The following is a 23,484-nucleotide window of genomic DNA, read 5'->3' as shown; positions in this document are numbered from 1 at the left end:
ACCCCAAATGGTTATATACGTGAGGCTACTGTCGTGACCCCAAATGGTTTGTTGAAATGGCTTCAAGCATATTCCGCAAAGATGGGCAAGAGAAAGCGCTAAGAGCGTATAGAACAACTTTATGATAGAGATACCACGCGTTTCCACACGATTCGGGATAAGTATAACTATCAGAATAGGATAGAGAATCACTTTGTGGTAGATGCCACAAACCAAATTGGTGGCATTTGTGTAAACGTGTGCATGATGAGCATTTCTTCTGCGCTTCCCCTTAATGCAATGCCTTCAATACAAAGACTAAATTGGCTGCAGAGAATTTGAATTCGTTGAAGCATATATTCACGCGTCTTCGGTTAAGAATAGAACTTCTTTTGAAAAGCTTAAGCAATTTTCTTGATTCCATTGGCTAATTAGTGTTCCAGTTGTTCTATTATTCTTTCCTTTTCTCTCATCAAAGAGAACTTCAATATTCTTCTTCTCTTATCTAGAATATATTATTCCTTCTTCCCTAATGTGCCACCTCAGCGCTACATTTCAACTTCAACTTGCCACATCAGCTTTTAATGTTACGTGTCGCTTTCATTCTTTGTTCACGAGGCTATGATGTTTTTCCAAGCTTTCGCAAACCGATCCCCCGATCCTTGCTGATCTCTAAACAACGAGTTAACGAATCCTTACCCTAAAAACCAAGCGTCCAAGAAGATAGGAAACACGGGCCTTTGATGCCTGCCTCTCTTTGAGGATTACCGTGCCAGCCATATTCTAAGCGCTTCCTCAACGCGCCGTCTGAACCCAAAACGGCTTTGCGAATGTCGGAAATCGGAATCATCAACGAAGTGCTCGAGGTTGTCGTATTCGTCGCGCCCCGAAGACCAGTTTCGCTCACGCTGATTTCTGATGATGCATAAAGAGAGTAAACCGCTCTGCCATGAATTGTTGAACTCCAACAAGCTCTTCGTTCCTCCCACGGAACCTTCTAGGAGCCCCGGTAGCTTCGCTGGTGAATTGGCGCGATTCGACGTCATGATCACCTATTGTCTATGCAGGAAAGAGGATTCACTATTGCTACTTCTTGAATGTCAATTCCTGATCCAGAGTATCAGTCCCCTGACCCCTCACTGATTGTGTGGTGAGTAAGGTTATGCATATGGAATTGCTCTTTAGTGAGTGTATATATATTGACTCTTTTCATGAAAACACTTCACATCGTACTACTCCATCCAGGTTCACCATTCATTGTCTCTCCAACCTATGAATAATCTTTTTACCTTTACTTTTTCAATCTTGGAAAATGCACTGTACAAACTGATTCAAGTAATAAAATGGTTTATCTTTACTGCTTTACCTCTAGCAATTATATATCAGTATCTCTTGCCACCCAGTCTTGATTAATTTGTTTTTATAATTGGTCATAAACTTCAATTTGGCATGTCCAAGTAGTACTACTGCAACTGACTATCTCATCAATAGCTTCCACACTCCTCAAGGAGAAAAAACTAGCAAAGTAAGCACTGTAGCAGACTCCATATTACAAGATGTGACTGCTTGAGGAGTTAGACATTCATACTAATATACTTTTCTTTTCTACTCTTCCAGGAAGCAAGTGAAGCCGTTGGGGAAATTCTTTGTATTAAGCTTATCTCTAAGGTTTCTTTCAATGGTTCTTCTACACTGGTCAATGTTGATCTCAAGCCTTCCCCTCATTGAGGCTCAAAGCATATGAAAACAGGTATGTTGTCACTCACATCACATCCACTTAGTTTTAAATCAAATTTATGTATCCTAAGATAAAAACTTGCCTTAATTTGCTAGCTAGATACTTCAAGGTTCAGATTAATTACATTCTACTTTGAAGTTTTAATCTAACCTTCACCTATTTGCAACTTTATTCTTATTTTGCTGCAATCTATTGGAGTAGGAATGATTTTCCCATATTCATAAATATATCACTATTAGTGCTCTTTGGAGGAATTCTTTCTTAGGGACTAATGTGGCCGCTCATAATAAAATAAGAGGGCCATTTGTACGTTGAGAAACTTGGTGACGATAACCTTCATTACAACCAAGGTTATAGGGTAAGATGCAAAGCACCTTATACACTATAGAGTCACTATATTTTTCATTCTGTCTAAGGTCTTCCAATTAATTGGATTCACCTTACACCTTGAGTTCAGGTATTTATAGCCATATCCATGATCCTGAGAGATGGTTTATATGACTTCATAAAGGTGCTAATTCATAACTTATTGGGTTGGAATTATCAAATCCGGGAGAAACAAAGGGAGAATGTTCTTCCTGTTGCTGATCCTACTCGATCTCCCTCAAGTCCTTCGCTATCTTATGATGACGAGCGCCACAAGCATATCTTTCTTAAAGATCAGATTCCCCCATGGTTTGCAGTTGGAGGCTATGATGCTATTGCGGCCATCTTAATAGCCACTCCGCCTTCCCATCTTTTCCCGAAAGTTGCTTTTCATCAGTTGTGCTAAAACATACTGGTATACTGGCAGGGCAGCAAGATTCCCTTATCATATGAGGTCAGAATTCAAATTACATAGTTGCCAACCTAACCATGTTTATGTAGATTAAGCACACAAATAGATCCCTTATCACTTTGTTTAGTTGCATCTGATTTAATTTTTTTTTTATATGTTTAAACTTTATCATCAGTTTGGTTGACTCTTGTGAAAATATAGTTGGCAAGGATATATTTCCTTTTAGGTTTTATAATTCGTTTCAAAGCAGTATTATATAACTGTGAGCATAGCATAAGCAGTTCTGTGCCTAAGATTAACAAACACATACTTGGTTGAACATGTCATTTCGCACTCCTTGAGATTCATGGATTTATATTTAGAAAGGAGATCAGATTTTGATAATAAGTTTCATGGCCTTTGGTTAATTTAGCACTTTAGTTGGTTTTTGGATCCATACTATTGGATGACGTCCTACGGTATTTTGTCTTTTTCAGTGTTTTCTATTGGTGTGGTTGTTATTGCTATTCAAACTCCTCTCAAGTTTTATCTATATTTAAATTAACATTATTTTGCTTCCAGAAAAAAGTGAGAGAGGGTGGACATCATGGCTTGGGCTCGAATCTGCAACACAACACCGACTATACGAGAGCAATGGCTGCCAATGTAAATGCTCTTTTGAATTACATTTCTGTTTTCTAAAACAATATTCTTCATTGAGATCCTAATGCACATAAATGGTCCAGAACAAAAAAAATTCAGGAACATATTACCTGTAATTTTTACCTTTTGTTTTAGAGTGATTTAAATATTTTGTGTATCTTCATTTTTTAAGTTTAATACATACCAAAATATTACTTGAAATAATGAGAACTTTTTTTTTTAAGAATACTTTAGTTTCACTTCAATTTCATTTTAAAATTACTAAAATATACTATATTAGTTTCAAATCTCATAAAACATTTTATTACACCGCGCATCGCGCGGGTTTGAGTCTCAATTATATTGAGAACAGAGAAGACAAAACAAGGAAAAGTATGTCTTTATGCTATGCGGTTTCTTGGACAAATTTACAAAGATTATTTTGTTTGGAAGAAGAATAGATTGAGTCCTGATACACACTCACACTGTATAGCATTATTAGCCACCCTAGAGTTATTGCCGCATTTCTTGAACGCGTGTATCTAGTTGTGACGCCCGGGGTCGACGAGGGCGGGGAGTGATCGCCGGTGCAGTGAGGCACGGACAAGGAACGGCTCCTGGCAGGCTTCTAGGCGGAGGGGCACATGAATGAACCGATCTCACACCTGAACAAGAGGTATTCCGAGACTGTATAGGGATGAACTATACAGTTGAGGAGGGCATAAAAGATTTGATTGGTACCACTCATGACAACAAGTTGCAACTTCTTTTCGGGAGCCCAACTCATAAGAACTCCATGGTTAAGTGTGCTAGCCTTGGAGCAATATTATGATGGGTGACCTCCTGGGAAGTTTTCCCGGGAAGCGTGCGAGTGAGGACAAAGCACGCTGAAAAGACTCGTGTTGTTACCGTGAGGCTAGTCGTCAGATCGGGATGTTACAAATGGTATCAGAGCCGACCTCTCCCAGTACGGTGTGGTTCGGGGACGAACCAAGCGGAAGTTGGTGGGCCTGTGACGCCCGGGGCCGACGAGGGCGGGGAGTGATCGCCGGTGCAGTGAGGCACAGACAAGGAGCGGCTCCTGGCAGGCTTCTAGGCGGAGGAGCACATGAATGAACCGATCTCACACCTGAACAAGAGGTATTCCGAGACTGTATAGGGATGGACTATACAGTTGAGGAGGGCATAAAAGATTTGATTGATACTACTCATGACAACAAGTTGCAACTTCTTTTCGGGAGCCCAACTCATAAGAACTCCATGGTTAAGTGTGCTAGCCTTGGAGCAATGAGGACAAAGCGCGCTGAAAAGACTCGTGTTGTTACTGTGAGACCAGTCGTCAGATCAGGATGTTACACTAGTGGCGGTCAAAAACTACCATAATATAAACGTTGTCAACACTATTTGATGATACACATATAATTAGCAAAAAAGATTATTATTCGAAAATGGTAAAATCACCCAATACCATAAGCCCTAGTGAGCATTCACCAAAGCTTGGACCATGATCCAGAATTTTCTTTCTCTATCATACACTATTACAAAATGTGGACTACTTATTTTTTAGCATAATCAATTCTCTTATCTTACCAGAAGCTACTAAGTTTCTATAATTGATTTCAATTTTAAAATTAATTTTAGAAGTATTTTCAAACATTACTACAGTTTGCTAGTGGATATCTTTTTGGTTCAAATCACGTGTCTACTACTTCTTCCTTCATTGTGTCTCTTTCACTTCAGCCCTCTTGTTAATCACTAAACTACATTATTATTTATGTAATTTGGGTTGGTATAACGTAATGTGAATTACGTCACTAATAAGTGTTTGTCTAGTCATGGTAAGTTAGACTCGAAGTCATGAGAAATGATACAAGTTTAAACTTAAAAAAATTATTTATTAAAAGGAACTCTCTCAGTTTTTCAAACAAAATAAATTAGTCTTATTCTCAAAGGGATGAAGAAAAGAAAAAACTAATTCAATGAGAGTCTTGAAGCTCAGCCAATTGGATTGTTTTGCTCAATTATTGAGAACAGAGAAGACAAAAGAAGGAATAGTACTGTGTCTTTATGCTATTGCAGTTTCTTGGAATAAATTTTCAAAGATTCTTTTGTTTCGAGGAAAAAACAGATTATAATCATATGAAAATAGTAAACGCCACCAATACCATAAGGCCTGGAGAGCATTCACCAAAGCTTATATCGTAATCCTGTAGCATCTTTCCCTATCATTCACTACATTTTGCTAGGTAAGATTGACAAAACAAAATTGCACAAGAGAGAGAGAGGGAGAGGGAATGGAAAAAAATTTTGTATGAGGAATGCTTGGAAAATCATTAAGTACAGTTGTTATTCAAGTTGGAATCTGATTTCATATCTACCATCACTTATTTGCTGAAGACAGTAAACAAGTATCCAATTAAAACTTCCACCAGAAAAGGAAAAAAAAAACTTTTTTGCTCATTGTTATCTAACAATGGATGCAACTGAGTGGGCCCAGAACCTAAGACTGTGTTTCATGTCAATCTCACTACCACTATCTGGTACCCTCCAATCCAGTAATGGATTTCTTCTCCCTCGTCTTCTGTATAAAACATCCCAAGCCTCAGATAGATAAGGCTTATGATCAGAAATCACAGTTTCATCAATGTTTTCTTCTTGTTCTTCATCATCATCATCACCTTCCCCTGCATCTTCTCTGCTTCCCAGCCTCTGCAACCCAGGAATCAAAGAAACCAACCCTGAGTTCTTGTCCTCCTCAGAAAACACAAAGCCCAAATCCATAAACCCTTTCAGCTCCTTGAACTCAAGCTCTGTCAAGCTCCTGCTGGTGTTTTTCCCTTTGTTGCTAGTGCTACCTCTTCTTCCATGACCATGCCTTTGTTTTATCCTAGTGTTTATGCCTTCCTTTTCATAATTTTCACAACTACTCCCTTTTGAGAAGTCTCTGATTTCCCTCCCAGAAGGGATTGTCCTCAGCTTATATTGTGGTGGGGAATCACAGAGAAAGCATGATGTGGTGCCCAAGTTTTGGTCACTATGGGACCTGATTTCAAGTGTTGGAGCTGGTAGAAGCTTTTTATCTAAAGGAAGCACTTCCTCTACCTTGGTCTGAGAGATTGGATCCACCTTTGGATGAAACGTTAAAGGGGTTTTGATTGAAAGAATTGTAGTCTCAAACCAGAAGGAATCTAGCAACCCCAGAACTTGTTCTGCAGCCATTACTTTGTCACCAGTGAATGGCTTGAATTGAAATTGGATCCTATAAAAGATAACATGGAAGCTTGGAGATAAGAAGAGAATTTGTCTATGTATTATATATATATTATATATATTATATATATAGATAGATAGTGCCAATTACTTAATTGTCACTGGTTTATATATGCTTGTGTTGTATTCCCATTTTATTCGAATATGCATTTTTGAGAAATTTCAGGAAGCTTTCTTTCTAGATGTCGGGTTTCATGAAAATGGCAAAACTAATAGATAATAAAGCATGGCACCTTAAATATATTTTCTTTCATTATTCTGTTGATCATTGTGGTGAATGTGATGATTTATGAAGCACGAACACACCTGGATAGGGGCGTGTCCGTGTGTCTAACCCGACATACAGACACGACACCGACAAGTGTGCAACGCGTGCCCGACACGTGTGAGAAGTGTCTGAATAAAAAAATTATTTTTATATAGTTGGGATACGGCTTGGACATTGAGTTGACACACCTTTGTACCTTGACACATGTAAACGGACACTTATAGGGTTATTTATTTTAATTTTTTTATTTAAACTTTAACTTGTCTCATGTTCTCTTAATTTTATGAACTTATTATCTTGTTGCTTTATAAAGAAAAATATAATTTTTTTAAAATATATAAGTCGTGTCCTTGTATCCTACTTTTTGGATTATAACCGTGTCGTCGTTCCTGCTCATGTCCGTGTCCAAGTTCGTGCTTCATCGGTGATGATAAGCCTGAAAATTTTAGCATTCAGAATTAAAATTTGGCAATTTTTTTACAATAATAAAATGATAATATGTCTCAATATTGATGAGGTCTTACACATTATGAGAATAAAGATTTTTAACAGGTTGTTCGAGAGGTATGGTGAACTGAGAAGTGTTTTCGTATCGAGAACTAGAAGAATGGGAAGACCATCCAAGTTCAGTTTTGTTCACTTCTGTAGAAAGAAGGAAGGGTTGGAGGCAATGAGGGCATTAGATCGAAAGAGATGGTATAGGTCATTTCTTTTGATCAATCCAGCAAGATACCCGAGGGGATCTAGAATCCGTGACAAAGGCTTAAGGCTCCCAGATGAAAGTGCAAGAGACCAGGAGACGAAGAGGGAAGCGGGCATGGAAGAGAAAAGATCAACAAGTCCAGCCTAGGACTAATGTCAAGAGACACCCTAAGGTCAAGAAGGTATGGAGACTCAAGAAGATACGAGGCAGCCAGAATCATGAATCGCAATCAGAAACAGAAAGTTGAATTCATACGGTAAAGGTGGGTTTAAATCCGTGCCTATCCAGATTAGCGGTGGTTAAATCGAGAGAAGTGTTAAGCTTTGAAGACATTCTTCGGTGGCTTCAAAGCAAGGGGTATAGTGATATTAAGATTAAACCATTCGGGGCTAAGGAGAAGGTCCTGGAGTTTAATTCTTAAGAGAAATGCAAGGATTTTAGGGCCGATGGAAATGCAGATTTAAATGTTATTTTTGATTCAATATGCCCTGCAAATCCAATGTCATTCCCAGAGGAGTACCTGATCTGGGTAAAGCTCTGGAAAGTCTCAATTGGTTACTAGGGTGAGAAATTCTTTGCTAAGTTGATTTGTAGCTTGGGTACTTACGTATGCATGGACGAGGAAACTAAGAACAATTCACGGTTTAATGTGGCAAGGCAAGGATTCTGACGGTGGATAAATCTCCTATTCTGGAAAACCAGATAATTCCTATAACCATTAATGGATCAAGTTGAAAATTGATTTCTCCACAAATCATATTTTTGCTACTGATATTTGGTGCATATTATTAATAATATGTTTTATAAGTATTAAAATTAATTTGTAAATGAATACTTTTAAATTTGTGAATCCAATTTTTCTTAATGGATGAAATTTTTACTATATCTAAATGGTGGGATACTTTGTAAAATTAATTTTTACCAAGCCAGCTTCAGCTACTAAAATTTACTCACCACTCTTCTATCATGTCAAAATAGAAATCATGATGTTTGGAATACTAATAATTACCAGCAAAATCAACTTTGGTGGGAGCACACAATGGCAGCATCAAACACAGTGCTCCCAACCAATTCAGCTTGATAATTCTATCCATGCCTTCCAACCAAACCAGGTCAATGAAGAAAACCATTGTACTACATCTAATCCATTGCATATATTGGAACCACCCCATCTCATGAAAATAAACTTAGAGCATCAAATCTCTCCAATTGCTAGTCCTTTTAACCATCAAAACCCAATGCAAAATTTGTTGCAGTACAATGGAGGTTTCACATTGAATCGAAAACAGCTTGAACCATCATCAGCTACACAATCTTTGTCTTTGCTTTTCAGTAACAGCGAGGGAATTCTGAACTTCAATTTAAGCTCACTTTTATCTTCCAGGCCTTCATCTTCTAGCCCTAGTACCTTGAATTCATCATCTTCCACAATATTTGTCAAAGGAACCAAAGAAGATGAAAGAGACACTTACGGCAGCAACATGTTCATGTATAACATTTCAAATGGCTTGAATGACTCTGGACTTTTGTGATTGAACTTGGTTGCAAGTTGGGCCCGCTGTAATATGAATTTGGTTATTCAGTTTAGACTATCTTCAGTTTTGTATTAACATGCATGAGTTTATTATTTATCAACAACACCTTTTTTTTTTTCTTTTTGTAAAGCATATTTTATCAACAACACCTTATTAGAGAGTTTTCGATAGTAATATTTAGCACTAGTCATCATAAGAGGATCAGCTCTTATCATCTAATGGTGATTATTTTTTTTTGGTTACTAAGAATAAAGAATCAATTCGAATTGATATGATATATTAATTTTGGGGAAGGTTAATAATTTCATTAATGGTGATGGTGTGCGAAACCATCTTGGCCCACGTACAACGATTTACAACCAATCGACATAGCTCTACAAAAAGAATGTTTTTTTTTTGTCGAAGGTTGTTTGTTAATTTATATCACGGGCTTAAAATCCCAAACAAGTTCTCCAAAGTGGGAGAGTACAAGGGGCCTGGGCCCAAAGCTAAACTAGAGAGAAAAATGATAAAAACCACATAATTAGATTGCCCGAGTATGGCATAAGCTCGTTTATATTTAGATTTTATTATGGATTAAGGTTGGGCCATTTGAGCCCAAGCCTCAAATCACATAATTAATCATGACCCGGAGTCATTAGACAAGAAAAATACTACCAACACTCTTTTTCAATAATATTTTCAATACTTTGTCATTGGTTAAAATTAAAGTAAGTGTAAGAGTGTGAAGGAAATTCTCATTGATATATTGCTTTGGTGTGTTGGGAGAATTCCATAATCGGATTTGTTCTCTCCTGTGCTCTCCTTTGTTCTATAAGCCCATGAGATATGTTCTTATAAGAGGTATTCAAAGAGGTATTCCGAGACTGTATATGTATGAGACTATACAGTTGAGGAGGGCATATAAAAGATTTGATTGGTACTACTCATAACAACAAGATGCATCTTCTTTTCGGGAGCCCAACTCATAAAAACTCCATGGTTAAGTTGCTTGCCTTGGAGCAATATTGGGATAGGTGACTTCCTGGGAAGTTTTCTCGGGAAGCGCGTAAGTGAGGACAAAGCGCGCTGAAAAGACTCGTGTTGTTACTGTGAGGCCAATCGTCAAATCGGGATGTTCCATGAGCTACCCACCCCACCCATCCCTTAGCTATGTGAAACTACAAATTAAATTACTATAGTAAAAATTTGAATCGACTTATTCCAAAATCTTGATCCAAACCAATTTTCAAATTGAAAATGAACTAGATAGGTAGCCCCACATGTATTTGGCTGCAAACAAGCATGAGAAAGAGATTCATGGAGAAAAAATGATGAGAAAGGGATTCATGGAGAAAAAATTAACACTCATACTTAAAATGAATCATAACATAATTATATAATCAACAATGGACTGGGCGAGACCCCAGGGGCCCTCGCCTAGGGGCACTTTGAAGGTATGAAAAACGATAGAAAGGGGGGTTTGAATAGCATTTTCAGATTAAAAGTTTCTCACTTGAGATTTTGACAAATCTCTCGAACTTGTAATGTAAAGTGCAAGATAAGAGAAGAGGAAAGCACACAGTGATTTTATCCTGGTTCACTTGATTAATCCCTCAAGCTAGTCCAGTCCACCCTTTAAGGTGATTTCTTCCTTCTTAGAATGAAGGCAATCCACTAATCAAAGTTTGTTACAACTGCACTTGCAACCAGCAAAGTGACTAACAATACAATGACTTAGCTATCACTAAGATTCACTCTCTTAGTCTTCTCAAGGATCTAACCAACCTTGGTCTCCTTAAGGAAAACAAACAACTGTTTAAGAATTTTGAGTTTACGAGGAAATGCTTCTCAGAAAGCTAAAGTAAACACAATGTAATTCGTTGAAGAAAGATTGCTAAGAGAACGTTTGAATATTGCTTGAGCTACAACAAAGTTTCTCAGCGGCATCTTTCATCTTCAGCCTCTTAATATACTCCAAGGATTAGGGTTTGCATGGGATGCTACCGTTGGAGGGCAGATCTGGGAATTCCAGGTTCTGCTATGGCTGAACTTGGTAGGTAAGGTCGTCAGGAATAGTAAAATTGCTTTTGTACTTGGATAGCGACTTGACCTTTAACGTAGAAGACTTCTGATCAGAGTGACGCTTCATGTTGGAACTTGTGAAGCTTGGTGATCAGAGTAAGAGGGAAGCTTGAATCCTCTGACCTTCGTATCCTCTGCATCGGGACCTCAGAGTAGGGATAGCTTGGTCTTCAGAGCCAGCTTACTCTTGGACATCAGAGTCTTCACTTCTCAGCTTCTGGACCTTCAGAACTTCTGGACTATTAGAGCGTCTGGACCTTCAGAACTTCTGGTCTTCAGAACTTCAAGTGATCTGAATCTATATCAGAGCTTAACTATCTTCAGATCTTCTGAAGCATATTCTATTGTTCAGATTGAACATAGTAAGTGCGAAAGCGTTGCGTAGGTTACTCTTTGAGCATAATGCTTCTGATTTGTGTGTAGTTAGACCAGAGTCAGAGCCTATCATATAAACACTCAGAAAACAACGCTAGAGTACCATAATTGTTCATACACAATAGTTAACTTGTAATCATCAAAACATAGAGTTGTACTACATGATCAAAACTTGATCTTACAATCTCCCCCTTTTTGATGATGACAAAACCAAGTATTTTGATGAACAATTCTTAAACAATAAACTGAATTCACTCTGAGTTTAGAGAATAGAGATAAACTTATCCTGAGGTGAATGGTTTATGTTGCTCATTCTGAATCCAAGTCACAACTTGATTCTGAGCTTAGCTCCCCCTGAATCTAAGACTTAATGAAAGCATTAGTAATGTCTAGATTCTGAGCTAAATAATGAAAGAGTTCATAGTGAGAGTTTATGACATAGATAATATATGAATATCAGAGCGCATAACTATTCAGAGTCAAGGGCAAGATAAAAACAACAGAGTTAACCGATTTAGCATACGATCACTTCAGAAGAAGTGAAAATGTATTCCTTGGAAATGCCCACCGACAGATCTATGGTCATAAAGAATGGAACTCTTAAATTCTCCAAAAGAAAAAGAAATCACACTAACACAACTTACACATCAAATACTGGTTGTACTCCCCCTTTTTGTCATAAGAAAAAAGTATGAGATGTGAAAAACTTAGCTTGAAGTACAAGGTACTCCCCCTTAGAGAAGGTCTAAGTTAAAAAAATGGAGAAAAGGATAATAATATAATTAATTAAGAAAATAGTTAATTAATGCAGATGTAGAAAAGAATAAATGAAGACAGAAACACCGGCAAAAAGAGAAGAACGTTTACTACCGGCCAAACGGATAAATGCTTGCATCGGTTTCCAATGAAGATATCTCGAGAAACTGCTTCAGCATTAACTTATGGAGTTGTAACTTAGCTTATAAATAGCGGTTAAATCCATAATCAGTCTTCACAACACATCTGCTTCAGAATTCAAATAGCAATGGCATCATACATAGCATGCTTAGAGGAGCTCAGAAAGAAAACATTTGATGAAGACTTGTTCATCAATGTTAGGCATCCAGAGGATCCTAGCATATATTAGCTGACCAATCAACTGCTGGGGATGGAGCTGAGTCCAGCGATGGACATCATCCTGAGAGATTTCCTCAGCTTCGTGGAGGAGATCCAAGAGCACTGCCAGAAGGAGCTGGACCTTTATGAAGAAATCAGAGCAGTGGAGGCGGCTCTGGAGACTACGGCAGAGGGTCCTGAGAGGCAGGAGCCGCGCCGAAGAATGGTCCATTTAGAGTATAGGCAGTATCGTCTGGAGCTAGATAGGACAGAGATACGTAGGAAAAGTAGGAGATTGAGGAGAGATCCTCCTTTCTAAATGATGTAATGCTTACGCTTGTTTGAATTTGAATAAAAAGATTTTCAGTTATATGTTGTTGTTAGAAAGCAAATATCATAGATAGAACAGGTAAGCATATAACACAAAATGAAAAATGTCATAAAATAAGCACAAATAAAGAAAGATAAATTACTAAGATAGTAAAATCAGAGTAAAGAAAATTAAACACGAGGAGAGTTCCTAAACTAAGGCTTGGGTATCCTGCGGAGAAGCTCAGCAAGCGATTCTGCCATACCCTTGACCAGAGCTTCTTGAGATTCAAGACGTCGTTCAATATTATCAAGTCTGGACAGTCTTGGTGTAAGGCCCAAGTTTTTAAACTTATGCCAACTAAATAGAATCCTATTCACGATTAGGGTTGATGTATCGTGAAGGGAAACCTGAACTAGAGTTTACCAAATGAAATAAATTTATGAAGGAGAAAGTTCAGGAAAAGTCAAAGGATTGTATCGAAGTCGATTTAAGTTATAGACCGATCGTTAAACGCTTAAACCTAGGTCAGAAACCCTAGTATATAGCTAGTTTTCACTTATAGGCATGATGGAAGTTAATTCCAAAAATCTTCAGAGAAATGTTAGAACTTCTCTTTTTCCATATATCACAATCGTTTCAAGGCGAAACTCTAGGATCTACGAACGTCCGATTCCAATCATCGGAAGTTTGCCGAAACTGAAACCCTGGTATTTCAAAACCCTAGAATCACCCGACTATGAGGACTTTTTCTATTCGGAACATCAAATGAAGATTCTACACGCGTACACCCATTTCTCTTGATGATTTCAATCTTTCTTCAGAAGGAAGTTTTCTATTCCGACATTCGATGCAAAAAGCAACTTATCGGGTAAAATAGTTTTACACCGACTTTGCATTAGTTGCCAAAAATACAAGGAGACCTCATTTTAGTTTTGGAATTCTTTCGCCAAAACCTATCTTAGAATTCACGGAGAATGACGCCGGAAAAATCAGATTCGCGAAACTTTCATTTTACCGCGTTTTGCCAACCTCTATATATAGCCAAGAATGAGAAAATATCACAAAATCTTACCCATTTCCACCAAGAGGGCCGCGAGTTTGCATAGGGGAGGAGGAGAAGAGATTTTCTACATTTCTTGCTTGATCGTTGATTCGACAGTTGCTACTTCAAGGTGTCGAGGTATAGTCGCTAATCCTTACCTCTGATCGCTTTTTCCATAGCTTTTCTCTAGACTTTTCTGAGCTGACAGTTTTGAGGTTTTTGCAAAACTATCCTGAATATTTCATTTTTGATTCTAAACATCTTCCCTACGTGCCCAAGATCACTTCTGTCGGATTAGTTTTTCCGTTATGTCGTTGAAATTCCGCCGGAATCAATTTATGCCTTAAATACCCATTTTTGGAGTAAAGCTTCAACCTTTAGGCTGAAAACTATCGCCTTAGCTTAGTGCTAGTAGGATTAGTTGTCATAAACGTCGTTGGTGACGTCCTTGTCAAATTTGCTTTTTGGGATTTCAGTTTTGAAATTCTAAGTTAAAAATAGTGACCAAAATACCCATGCGACAGTTTTTGATCCGATAATTTTTCCGAGTTTAGAATACCCTTAGTTACAGCTAATGATAGCATAGGAACCAAGTTTGATCGAAGAAAAATCGAACCCTACAATTACCAATAGTGGCCGAGCCCTATAAGGGGGGAGGGGAAAAAATTCCTTTTTCGAAAACTTGTCCTTTCGCGCTAGATTATCGTACCTCGGAGTATGTACTACTTCGTGTAACCTTAGTGAGTATTGATAGCTTAGTTTCCGATAGATTTTGATGGAATTCTGTGGTTTACTCTAAAGGTTCTTTTGAAGAATTTCCTGAAGATCAAGGAGCTCATTGTGAAGGAACGTTTGAGGAGAACGCTGGAATAACTAGAGGTAAGGGCAACTTACCTTGCTAGTTAATGATTTAGGTGTCGATGAATTCGACTTGATTTATTGTTTATGCACTTGTTTGTGTTTGACTGGTAAAATGTTTTCTGAGGCTTCGGCTGACAATGTAGATGATTCATCTACTGAATGCTTTTGAGATTGAATTTCATGCTAAGTGCTAAGTGGGTAATTTAGGATGTGTGGTGCATGCTTTATATGCTAAGTGCTACGTGGTTATTACGTAATATGTGGATATATGACATGCTGGTTGATTGGGCTGAGTTATTTATGCTTTTGTAATGAAATCTGAGATTCTGTGTAGTGAGAATAGCGGGCAGGTCATGCCGATTTTATTTTGAGAGTTTTGAGAAAGTTTGATAGGACGAATGAGATTCGGGCCTTGTTATGGTGTTTTTAGTGGATCGAGACATTCTCTGGAGTCATTTGGGATTAGGAGATCCCGAGAACTTATAAGATTTGCGATAAGATAAAGTGGAAACTATTTGGTAAGGAAAACTCATAAGACATTAAACAACCTGTAAACCTTTTAATAATGATAATAATCTCGAAGGAAAGCTTAGGAGTCAAATCTTAGTTTTTGGAAAACGAGAGGTGTCGTCGGATCCAAGTGTCGAGATATTGAGAGGTTTTGAGTATGTTGATACTCTTGTGCTCTGGGAGCAGTTGTGTTGTTGGGCTATCTGAGAGATAAGCCGGGAAACGGGTAGTTTCCGAGCATGTTGATGCTCTTTGCTCGTTGAGCAGTGTTGACCATCGGATAGAGATGAGTCGGATGATTTGGAGATCATCATGAGATACAATTTATGCCTTCGGGTACAGTTTATGCCTTCGGGTACAGTTTATGCCTTCGGGTACAGTTTATGCCAGTTTATGCCTTCGGGTACAGTTTATGCCTTCGGGTACAGTTTATGCCTTCGGGTACAGTTTATGCCATCGGGTAATTCGGACATCGACGGGGGATATGATCGACCGTGAGGTTAGGATCGACCTGTTGATTGTCGGGCATAGCGGAGGGAAAAGTCGACCCGCAGGGTTAGGACTGATCTGGCTATGTCAAGGTTGTAAGTGACACCCGAGGGTTATGGTCGACACAATGCCAGTGTTAGGACCGACTCGATCGTGCCCAACCTACTTCTTCCGGAATAGTCGAGATTGACGTTGCATTGACATATCATGCACTCTAATTATATTCGTTGGGGATTTGGATGAGTTGATGTTGATGAACATCGTTATGTGTTTATAGGATTGATGTTGATAAATATCGTTATGTGTTTTGATGAGTAGATGTTGATAAATATCGTTATGTGCTTTGATGATTGAATTGTACTAGAGATTTGATAACATGCTATGTTTAAACCTTAGGGTAGACAATGCAGAACTTATATGTATATATACAACATATATATATATATATACCCCTTATACTTTACCTGATGTCTTGTATTCTCCATACTGTATTCCGTAAGTTGACCCTTGCACGTGCTACCTGTGTTTGGGGGGCTATGTATGCCCTTTTTGTCAGATGTCGTCGGTGGATTCTTTCGTGATTCTTCGTCGTTCGGGGAAGACCCGGAGCGAAATGACTACTACTGAGCCTTCGACGTGGACCCGGACTTCATGCATGACCAGATGAGAGTCAATGATGGAAGTATGGGGGATGGGTGTTTAGAGTCTACTTAGGTTGGGTGTTAGTGTCATAGCTCTGACTTATTCTTATTTTTGAGGGCTTGTGTTGCTGACACTTGACCTATCATTTTGGGATTGTACATTTTGCCTACGGGCGTTACATTTTTCCACTTTCCGTCACTGGAGGTTACTCGTGACGAGGTCGCTACTTACAGCGGGGGATGTTATATATATTGTATATTAGTTCTGTTGCCTTTCGCATTTGCGTTTATTTATTTTAGTCTTGTTTATATTATCAAAAAAAAAATATATTCACGTTTTTCCGCAATAAGTTTCTTTTGGTTACTAAAGTGACGCCACCGAAATCGGGATGTTACATTGTGGTATCAGAGCTTGTCGAGTCTTTCGGGAGTTGTTGGGGAATAGGTCTTCTGTGCTAGGTTGTGTGACTCTGCAAAGAGTAAAAAATTGATTGTCTGCAAGCGATTTTTCGCATAGAATTGATTGGAGTTGTTGCTTAATCATATTGTATAGTCATGCTAGATGCTATCTTATGATGAGTACTGACTGTTTGCTTAACTTAACAGAACATGGTGAACTCTAACCACTTTGCTAAGATGGTGGCCACTTTGGTCCAAGCAATGACTGTACAGATGAATGACAATGCACATAGGCGTGCTACTGAGGATACACGTGAGCTACACCGGCTTCAGAGAGAAGTAGCCCTGGACCAGAACAGGGGACTGAATGATTTCAGAAGGTAGGATCCACCCAAGTTCACGGGTGGGACTGACCCGGACAATGCGGATCTGTAGATCCAAGAAATTGAGAAGATTTTCGAAGTATTGCAGACTGCTGAAGGGGCTAAGGTGGGCCTGGCAACTTATCTGCTGCTGGGCGATGCTGAGTACTGGTGGAAGGGTACCAGAGGAATTATGGGAGCTAACCACGAAGAGGTGAATTGGAACTCTTTCCGTGCTGCATTTCTAGAGAAGTACTTTCCAACTAGCGCTCGAGACGAGCGAGAGGCACAATTTCTGACCCTTTGTCAAGGGAGCATGACCGTACCTGAGTATGCTTCCAAGCTGGAATCATTGGCTAAGCACTTCCAGTTTTTCAACAACCATGTTGATGAACGCTACATGTGTAAGCGGTTTCTGAATGGACTGAGAGCAGACATTGAAGATTCAGTGAGGCCGTTGGGGATTATACGATTTCAAGCTTTGGTGGAGAAGGCCACAGAGGTGGAGCTGATGAAAAATAGAAGGATGAATAGAGCAGGAACTGGGGGACCGATGAGGTCGAGCTCCCAAGACAATCTTGGAAAAGGAAGGTTTCAGATGAAGAAGCCTTATCAGCGCCCTATGGGGGAAGGTTATACCCTAGGACAGTACAAACCGATGACCCTTGCTACTGGAGGTGCAGGGAATCAAGTCGGCAACACGGATGTGACATGTTTCCGGTGTGGGAAGACTGGACATTTTGCTGACAAGTGCCCAGCGACTGGACCAAGATGCTTTAATTGCAACCGAGTGGGACATCTAGCTGTGGATTGTAAGGCGCCCAAGAGGGAGCCATCTGTTAACACTGCAAGGGGAAAGCGCCTCACTACTAGGGGAAGAGTTTATATCATGGACGGAGGAGGATCGAAGAAGTTAGCCAGAGGAGAGCGCAAGAACGACGGTAACCTTCTAAATATTCTTTCTCATTTCAGTATAATATATTCCATTACTCTCGTAGCGTGTGCAAACACACCTAACTTACTTATACTGTCTAAGCTTTGACCTTATAGTTATTACGCCTATTGATACCTTATTTGACCGTAGCTCGTATTTTAGCTATAGAAGTTATACGAGGTTTAGAATGACACGCTAAGCCTAGAAAGTAGTCTTCTACCGATGCGTTTAAAAGGAAGCTAGAAGCTGAAGAATGAATCTCATAGAGATTTCTTATGGATAGTATACGTATGATGTCGAGGGCGTGTAGTTCCGTAGCGGAATCGTTGAGGATGTGATGTCAGGATATTTGTGACTATTGGATGATAGGAACTCATTGACTGTTCCAGTAGGTTTTTCTAGATTTCCACCTTCGATGTATTAGGCCTGATCAACTTAATATTGAGGGGGTGATATTCGGAATCACAACTGGCGATGGACTTTGATAGAAGGATGTGTAAGATGAATTTGAACTGGATCGAAGATTAGTCGAGTTTGGAAGTAAAAGTTCGCGTTAAGTATTAGTTTTCTTGCGAAGGAGTTATAGTTTTAAGAAATGGATATTCATTTAAGAAGTATTGAAGAATTAAAGGATATTAGAGGTCCAAACTTAGTGAAGGCTTAGATTTTAGATCAATCGATTTGATCACGAACGCGTGAGACATGAAGTCTTGTCAAGTTTTGATCGAGAGACTAAGTATTGGGATGATTGGAGGATGATCAAATTACAGAAAGGGAAGTGTTCGTATCAAGATGAATACTTGAGGTATAGTTATGATTGGATCTTTTAGAGGATAAACCTCGATTTATGCGAAGTGTTAGGGATTTCAGTAAGCCTAAATTGATTTGAGTGAGGAAGGTTTTGATGACGAAGACGACAATAATGGATTGTTAGATAGTAAGAGGGTGATTAGCTTATGAGTGGTTGATGAAGTTATGATTAAGGGAGTCAGTCTTGTCCTGTACGAGGTATTAAGACTCAAGTCGAGTTTTAATTTGATTGGTGACTAAGGAGAAGATCAAGGAATAATATCCGGAGCTTTTACTGAACCCTAAGTTTCGAGGACGAAACTTTCTTTTTGGAGGGTAGTAATGTAAGGCCCAAGTTTTTAAACTTATGCCAACTAAATAGAATCCTATTCACGATTAGGGTTGATGTATCGTGAAGGGAAACCTGAACTAGAGTTTACCAAATGAAATAAATTTATGAAGGAGAAAGTTCAGGAAAAGTCAAAGGATTGTATCGAAGTCGATTTAAGTTATAGACCGATCGTTAAACGCTTAAACCTAGGTCAGAAACCCTAGTATATAGCTAGTTTTCACTTATAGGCATGATGGAAGTTAATTCCAAAAATCTTCAGAGAAATGTTAGAACTTCTCTTTTTCCATATATCACAATCGTTTCAAGGCGAAACTCTAGGATCTACGAACGTCCGATTCCAATCATCGGAAGTTTGCCGAAACTGAAACCCTGGTATTTCAAAACCCTAGAATCACCCGACTATGAGGACTTTTTCTATTCGGAACATCAAATGAAGATTCTACACGCGTACACCCATTTCTCTTGATGATTTCAATCTTTCTTCAGAAGGAAGTTTTCTATTCCGACATTCGATGCAAAAAGCAACTTATCGGGTAAAATAGTTTTACACCGACTTTGCATTAGTTGCCAAAAATACAAGGAGACCTCATTTTAGTTTTGGAATTCTTTCGCCAAAACCTATCTTAGAATTCACGGAGAATGACGCCGGAAAAATCAGATTCGCGAAACTTTCATTTTACCGCGTTTTGCCAACCTCTATATATAGCCAAGAATGAGAAAATATCACAAAATCTTACCCATTTCCACCAAGAGGGCCGCGAGTTTGCATAGGGGAGGAGGAGAAGAGATTTTCTACATTTCTTGCTTGATCGTTGATTCGACAGTTGCTACTTCAAGGTGTCGAGGTATAGTCGCTAATCCTTACCTCTGATCGCTTTTTCCATAGCTTTTCTCTAGACTTTTCTGAGCTGACAGTTTTGAGGTTTTTGCAAAACTATCCTGAATATTTCATTTTTGATTCTAAACATCTTCCCTACGTGCCCAAGATCACTTCTGTCGGATTAGTTTTTCCGTTATGTCGTTGAAATTCCGCCGGAATCAATTTATGCCTTAAATACCCATTTTTGGAGTAAAGCTTCAACCTTTAGGCTGAAAACTATCGCCTTAGCTTAGTGCTAGTAGGATTAGTTGTCATAAACGTCGTTGGTGACGTCCTTGTCAAATTTGCTTTTTGGGATTTCAGTTTTGAAATTCTAAGTTAAAAATAGTGACCAAAATACCCATGCGACAGTTTTTGATCCGATAATTTTTCCGAGTTTAGAATACCCTTAGTTACAGCTAATGATAGCATAGGAACCAAGTTTGATCGAAGAAAAATCGAACCCTACAATTACCAATAGTGGCCGAGCCCTATAAGGGGGGAGGGGAAAAAATTCCTTTTTCGAAAACTTGTCCTTTCGCGCTAGATTATCGTACCTCGGAGTATGTACTACTTCGTGTAACCTTAGTGAGTATTGATAGCTTAGTTTCCGATAGATTTTGATGGAATTCTGTGGTTTACTCTAAAGGTTCTTTTGAAGAATTTCCTGAAGATCAAGGAGCTCATTGTGAAGGAACGTTTGAGGAGAACGCTGGAATAACTAGAGGTAAGGGCAACTTACCTTGCTAGTTAATGATTTAGGTGTCGATGAATTCGACTTGATTTATTGTTTATGCACTTGTTTGTGTTTGACTGGTAAAATGTTTTCTGAGGCTTCGGCTGACAATGTAGATGATTCATCTACTGAATGCTTTTGAGATTGAATTTCATGCTAAGTGCTAAGTGGGTAATTTAGGATGTGTGGTGCATGCTTTATATGCTAAGTGCTACGTGGTTATTGCGTAATATGTGGATATATGACATGCTGGTTGATTGGGCTGAGTTATTTATGCTTTTGTAATGAAATCTGAGATTCTGTGTAGTGAGAATAGCGGGCAGGTCATGCCGATTTTATTTTGAGAGTTTTGAGAAAGTTTGATAGGACGAATGAGATTCGGGCCTTGTTATGGTGTTTTTAGTGGATCGAGACATTCTCTGGAGTCATTTGGGATTAGGAGATCCCGAGAACTTATAAGATTTGCGATAAGATAAAGTGGAAACTATTTGGTAAGGAAAACTCATAAGACATTAAACAACCTGTAAACCTTTTAATAATGATAATAATCTCGAAGGAAAGCTTAGGAGTCAAATCTTAGTTTTTGGAAAACGAGAAGTGTCGTCGGATCCAAGTGTCGAGATATTGAGAGGTTTTGAGTATGTTGATACTCTTGTGCTCTGGGAGCAGTTGTGTTGTTGGGCTATCTGAGAGATAAGCCGGGAAACGGGTAGTTTCCGAGCATGTTGATGCTCTTTGCTCGTTGAGCAGTGTTGACCATCGGATAGAGATGAGTCGGATGATTTGGACATCATCATGAGATACAGTTTATGCCTTCGGGTACAGTTTATGCCTTCGGGTACAGTTTATGCCTTCAGGTACAGTTTATGCCTTCGGGTACAGTTTATGCCTTCGGATAATTCGGACATCGACGGGGGATATGATCGACCGTGAGGTTAGGATCGACCTGTTGATTGTCGGGCATAGCGGAGGGAAAAGTCGACCCGCAGGGTTAGGACTGATCTGGCTATGTCAAGGTTGTAAGTGACACCCGAGGGTTATGGTCGACACAATGCCAGTGTTAGGACCGACTCGATCGTGCCCAGCCTACTTCTTCCGGAATAGTCGAGATTGACGTTGCATTGACATATCATGCACTCTAATTATATTCGTTGGGGATTTGGATGAGTTAGTGTTGATGAACATCGTTATGTGTTTATAGGAGTTGATGTTGATAAACATCGTTATGTGTTTTGATGAGTAGATGTTGATAAATATCGTTATGTGCTTTGATGATTGAATTGTACTAGAGATTTGATAACATGCTATGTTTAAACCTTAGGGTAGACAATGCAGAACTTATATGTATATATACAACATATATATATATATATATATATATATATATATATATATATATATACCCCTTATACTTTACCTGATGTCTTGTATTCTCCATACTGTATTCCGTAAGTTGACCCTTGCACGTGCTACCTGTGTTTGGGGGGCTATGTATGCCCTTTTTGTCAGATGTCGTCGGTGGATTCTTTCGTGATTCTTCGTCGTTCGGGGAAGACCCGGAGCGAAATGACTACTACTGAGCCTTCGACGTGGACCCGGACTTCATGCATGACCAGATGAGAGTCAATGATGGAAGTATGGGGGATGGGTGTTTAGAGTCTACTAAGGTTGGGTGTTAGTGTCATAGCTCTGACTTATTCTTATTTTTGAGGGCTTGTGTAGACACTTGACCTATCATTTTGGGATTGTACATTTTGCCTACGGGCGTTACATTTTTCCACTTTCCGTCACTGGAGGTTACTCGTGACGAGGTCGCTACTTACAGCGGGGGATGTTATATATATTGTATATTAGTTCTGTTGCCTTTCGCATTTGCGTTTATTTATTTTAGTCTTGTTTATATTATCAAAAAAAATATATATTCACGTTTTTCCGCATTAAGTTTCTTTTGGTTACTAAAGTGACGCCACCGAAATCGGGGTGTTACACTTGGCTGATTAGAAGTAGACGAAGTGGCTTGATCAGAGGATGGAATAGCAAAGCCTTGTTCAGAGTGAGGAACTTGAGCTGAGGTTGAGGCAATATCAGGATTTGGAATAATCACAAGCGCTTGATTTCTAAGAGCATCAGCTTCAGCCTGTAGTCTAGCAGCTTGTTCCAGAGCTTCCAACCTGGCAGCTTCCAACCTTGCTGCTTCTTCTTCTTGCTCTTTCTTCTTCTTAGCTTCTTCAATTGGGGCCAAGAGTTGGTCTCTTAACTTCAATTCAGCTAGTGCTTCTCTTCTTCTGAAGCACTTCCCAGCAGCTTCAACTCTTTTACCCTTCTCAGTAGTAAGAAAACCCATCATTGCTTCAACTTGGTCATGTATCCAAGTGCTTAGACGATCCCAGTCTTCAGCAACCATGACTTGATTCTCACTGAGATCAGTGCGACCATGCACATTGCGAATCTTGATAGATGCTTCTTGATTAAATAGGTTGATGCAATCAAGTAGGGTGTTTGGTCCTAGATAGGTATAGGGAATGATTGAGAGATTGGTTTCAGGTGAGTGAGGGTGATTACTACTAGCAGCTTCAGAGGCACCATGAGGAGAGCCAATATCCAGAGTCTGAGCTGCAGAGACATTGGTCTCAGGGTTTGGATTAGCAGTTTCAATCTCAGGATTTGGAGATTTGATTGAAGAGTGGTTTGAGACAGATTTTTCTTGCTCAGGCGGAGGAGAAAGAGGACGAGGTGGTGACACTGAAGTCAGAGGGACCGCTCTGATAGGA

At 39.1% G+C, this 23,484-nt stretch overlaps 2 protein-coding genes across 2 annotated transcripts; one reads left to right on the top strand and one right to left on the bottom strand.

Annotated features, from left to right (window-relative positions):
* Window positions 1-5,408: 5,408 nt before the first annotated feature.
* Window positions 5,409-6,522, bottom strand: LOC130742838 (uncharacterized). The gene has a single exon (XM_057594937.1). It carries the CDS (start codon window positions 6,333-6,335, stop codon window positions 5,580-5,582), a length of 756 nt encoding a protein of 251 aa, XP_057450920.1. The 5' UTR covers window positions 6,336-6,522; the 3' UTR covers window positions 5,409-5,579.
* Window positions 6,523-8,340: 1,818 nt separating this feature from the next.
* Window positions 8,341-8,889, top strand: LOC130744187 (uncharacterized). Its single transcript, XM_057596377.1, has one exon. The coding sequence runs from the start codon at window positions 8,341-8,343 to the stop codon at window positions 8,887-8,889; it is 549 nt and encodes a 182-aa protein (XP_057452360.1).
* The last annotated feature ends 14,595 nt before the right edge of the window (window positions 8,890-23,484 follow it).

The sequence above is a fragment of the Lotus japonicus genome, chromosome 3 (assembly GCF_012489685.1).
Source record: "Lotus japonicus ecotype B-129 chromosome 3, LjGifu_v1.2".
NCBI classification, from domain to species: Eukaryota; Viridiplantae; Streptophyta; class Magnoliopsida; order Fabales; family Fabaceae; genus Lotus; species Lotus japonicus.
The sequence above is the reverse complement of the archived record's forward strand: the minus strand, read 5'-3'. Positions and strand labels throughout refer to the sequence as shown.

Bases quoted from the DNA above. Each gene is read 5' to 3' on its own strand.
- LOC130744187 (XM_057596377.1), top strand. From the start codon at position 8,341: ATGATGTTTGGAATACTAATAATTACCAGCAAAATCAACTTTGGTGGG.
- LOC130742838 (XM_057594937.1), bottom strand. From the start codon at position 6,335: ATGGCTGCAGAACAAGTTCTGGGGTTGCTAGATTCCTTCTGGTTTGAG.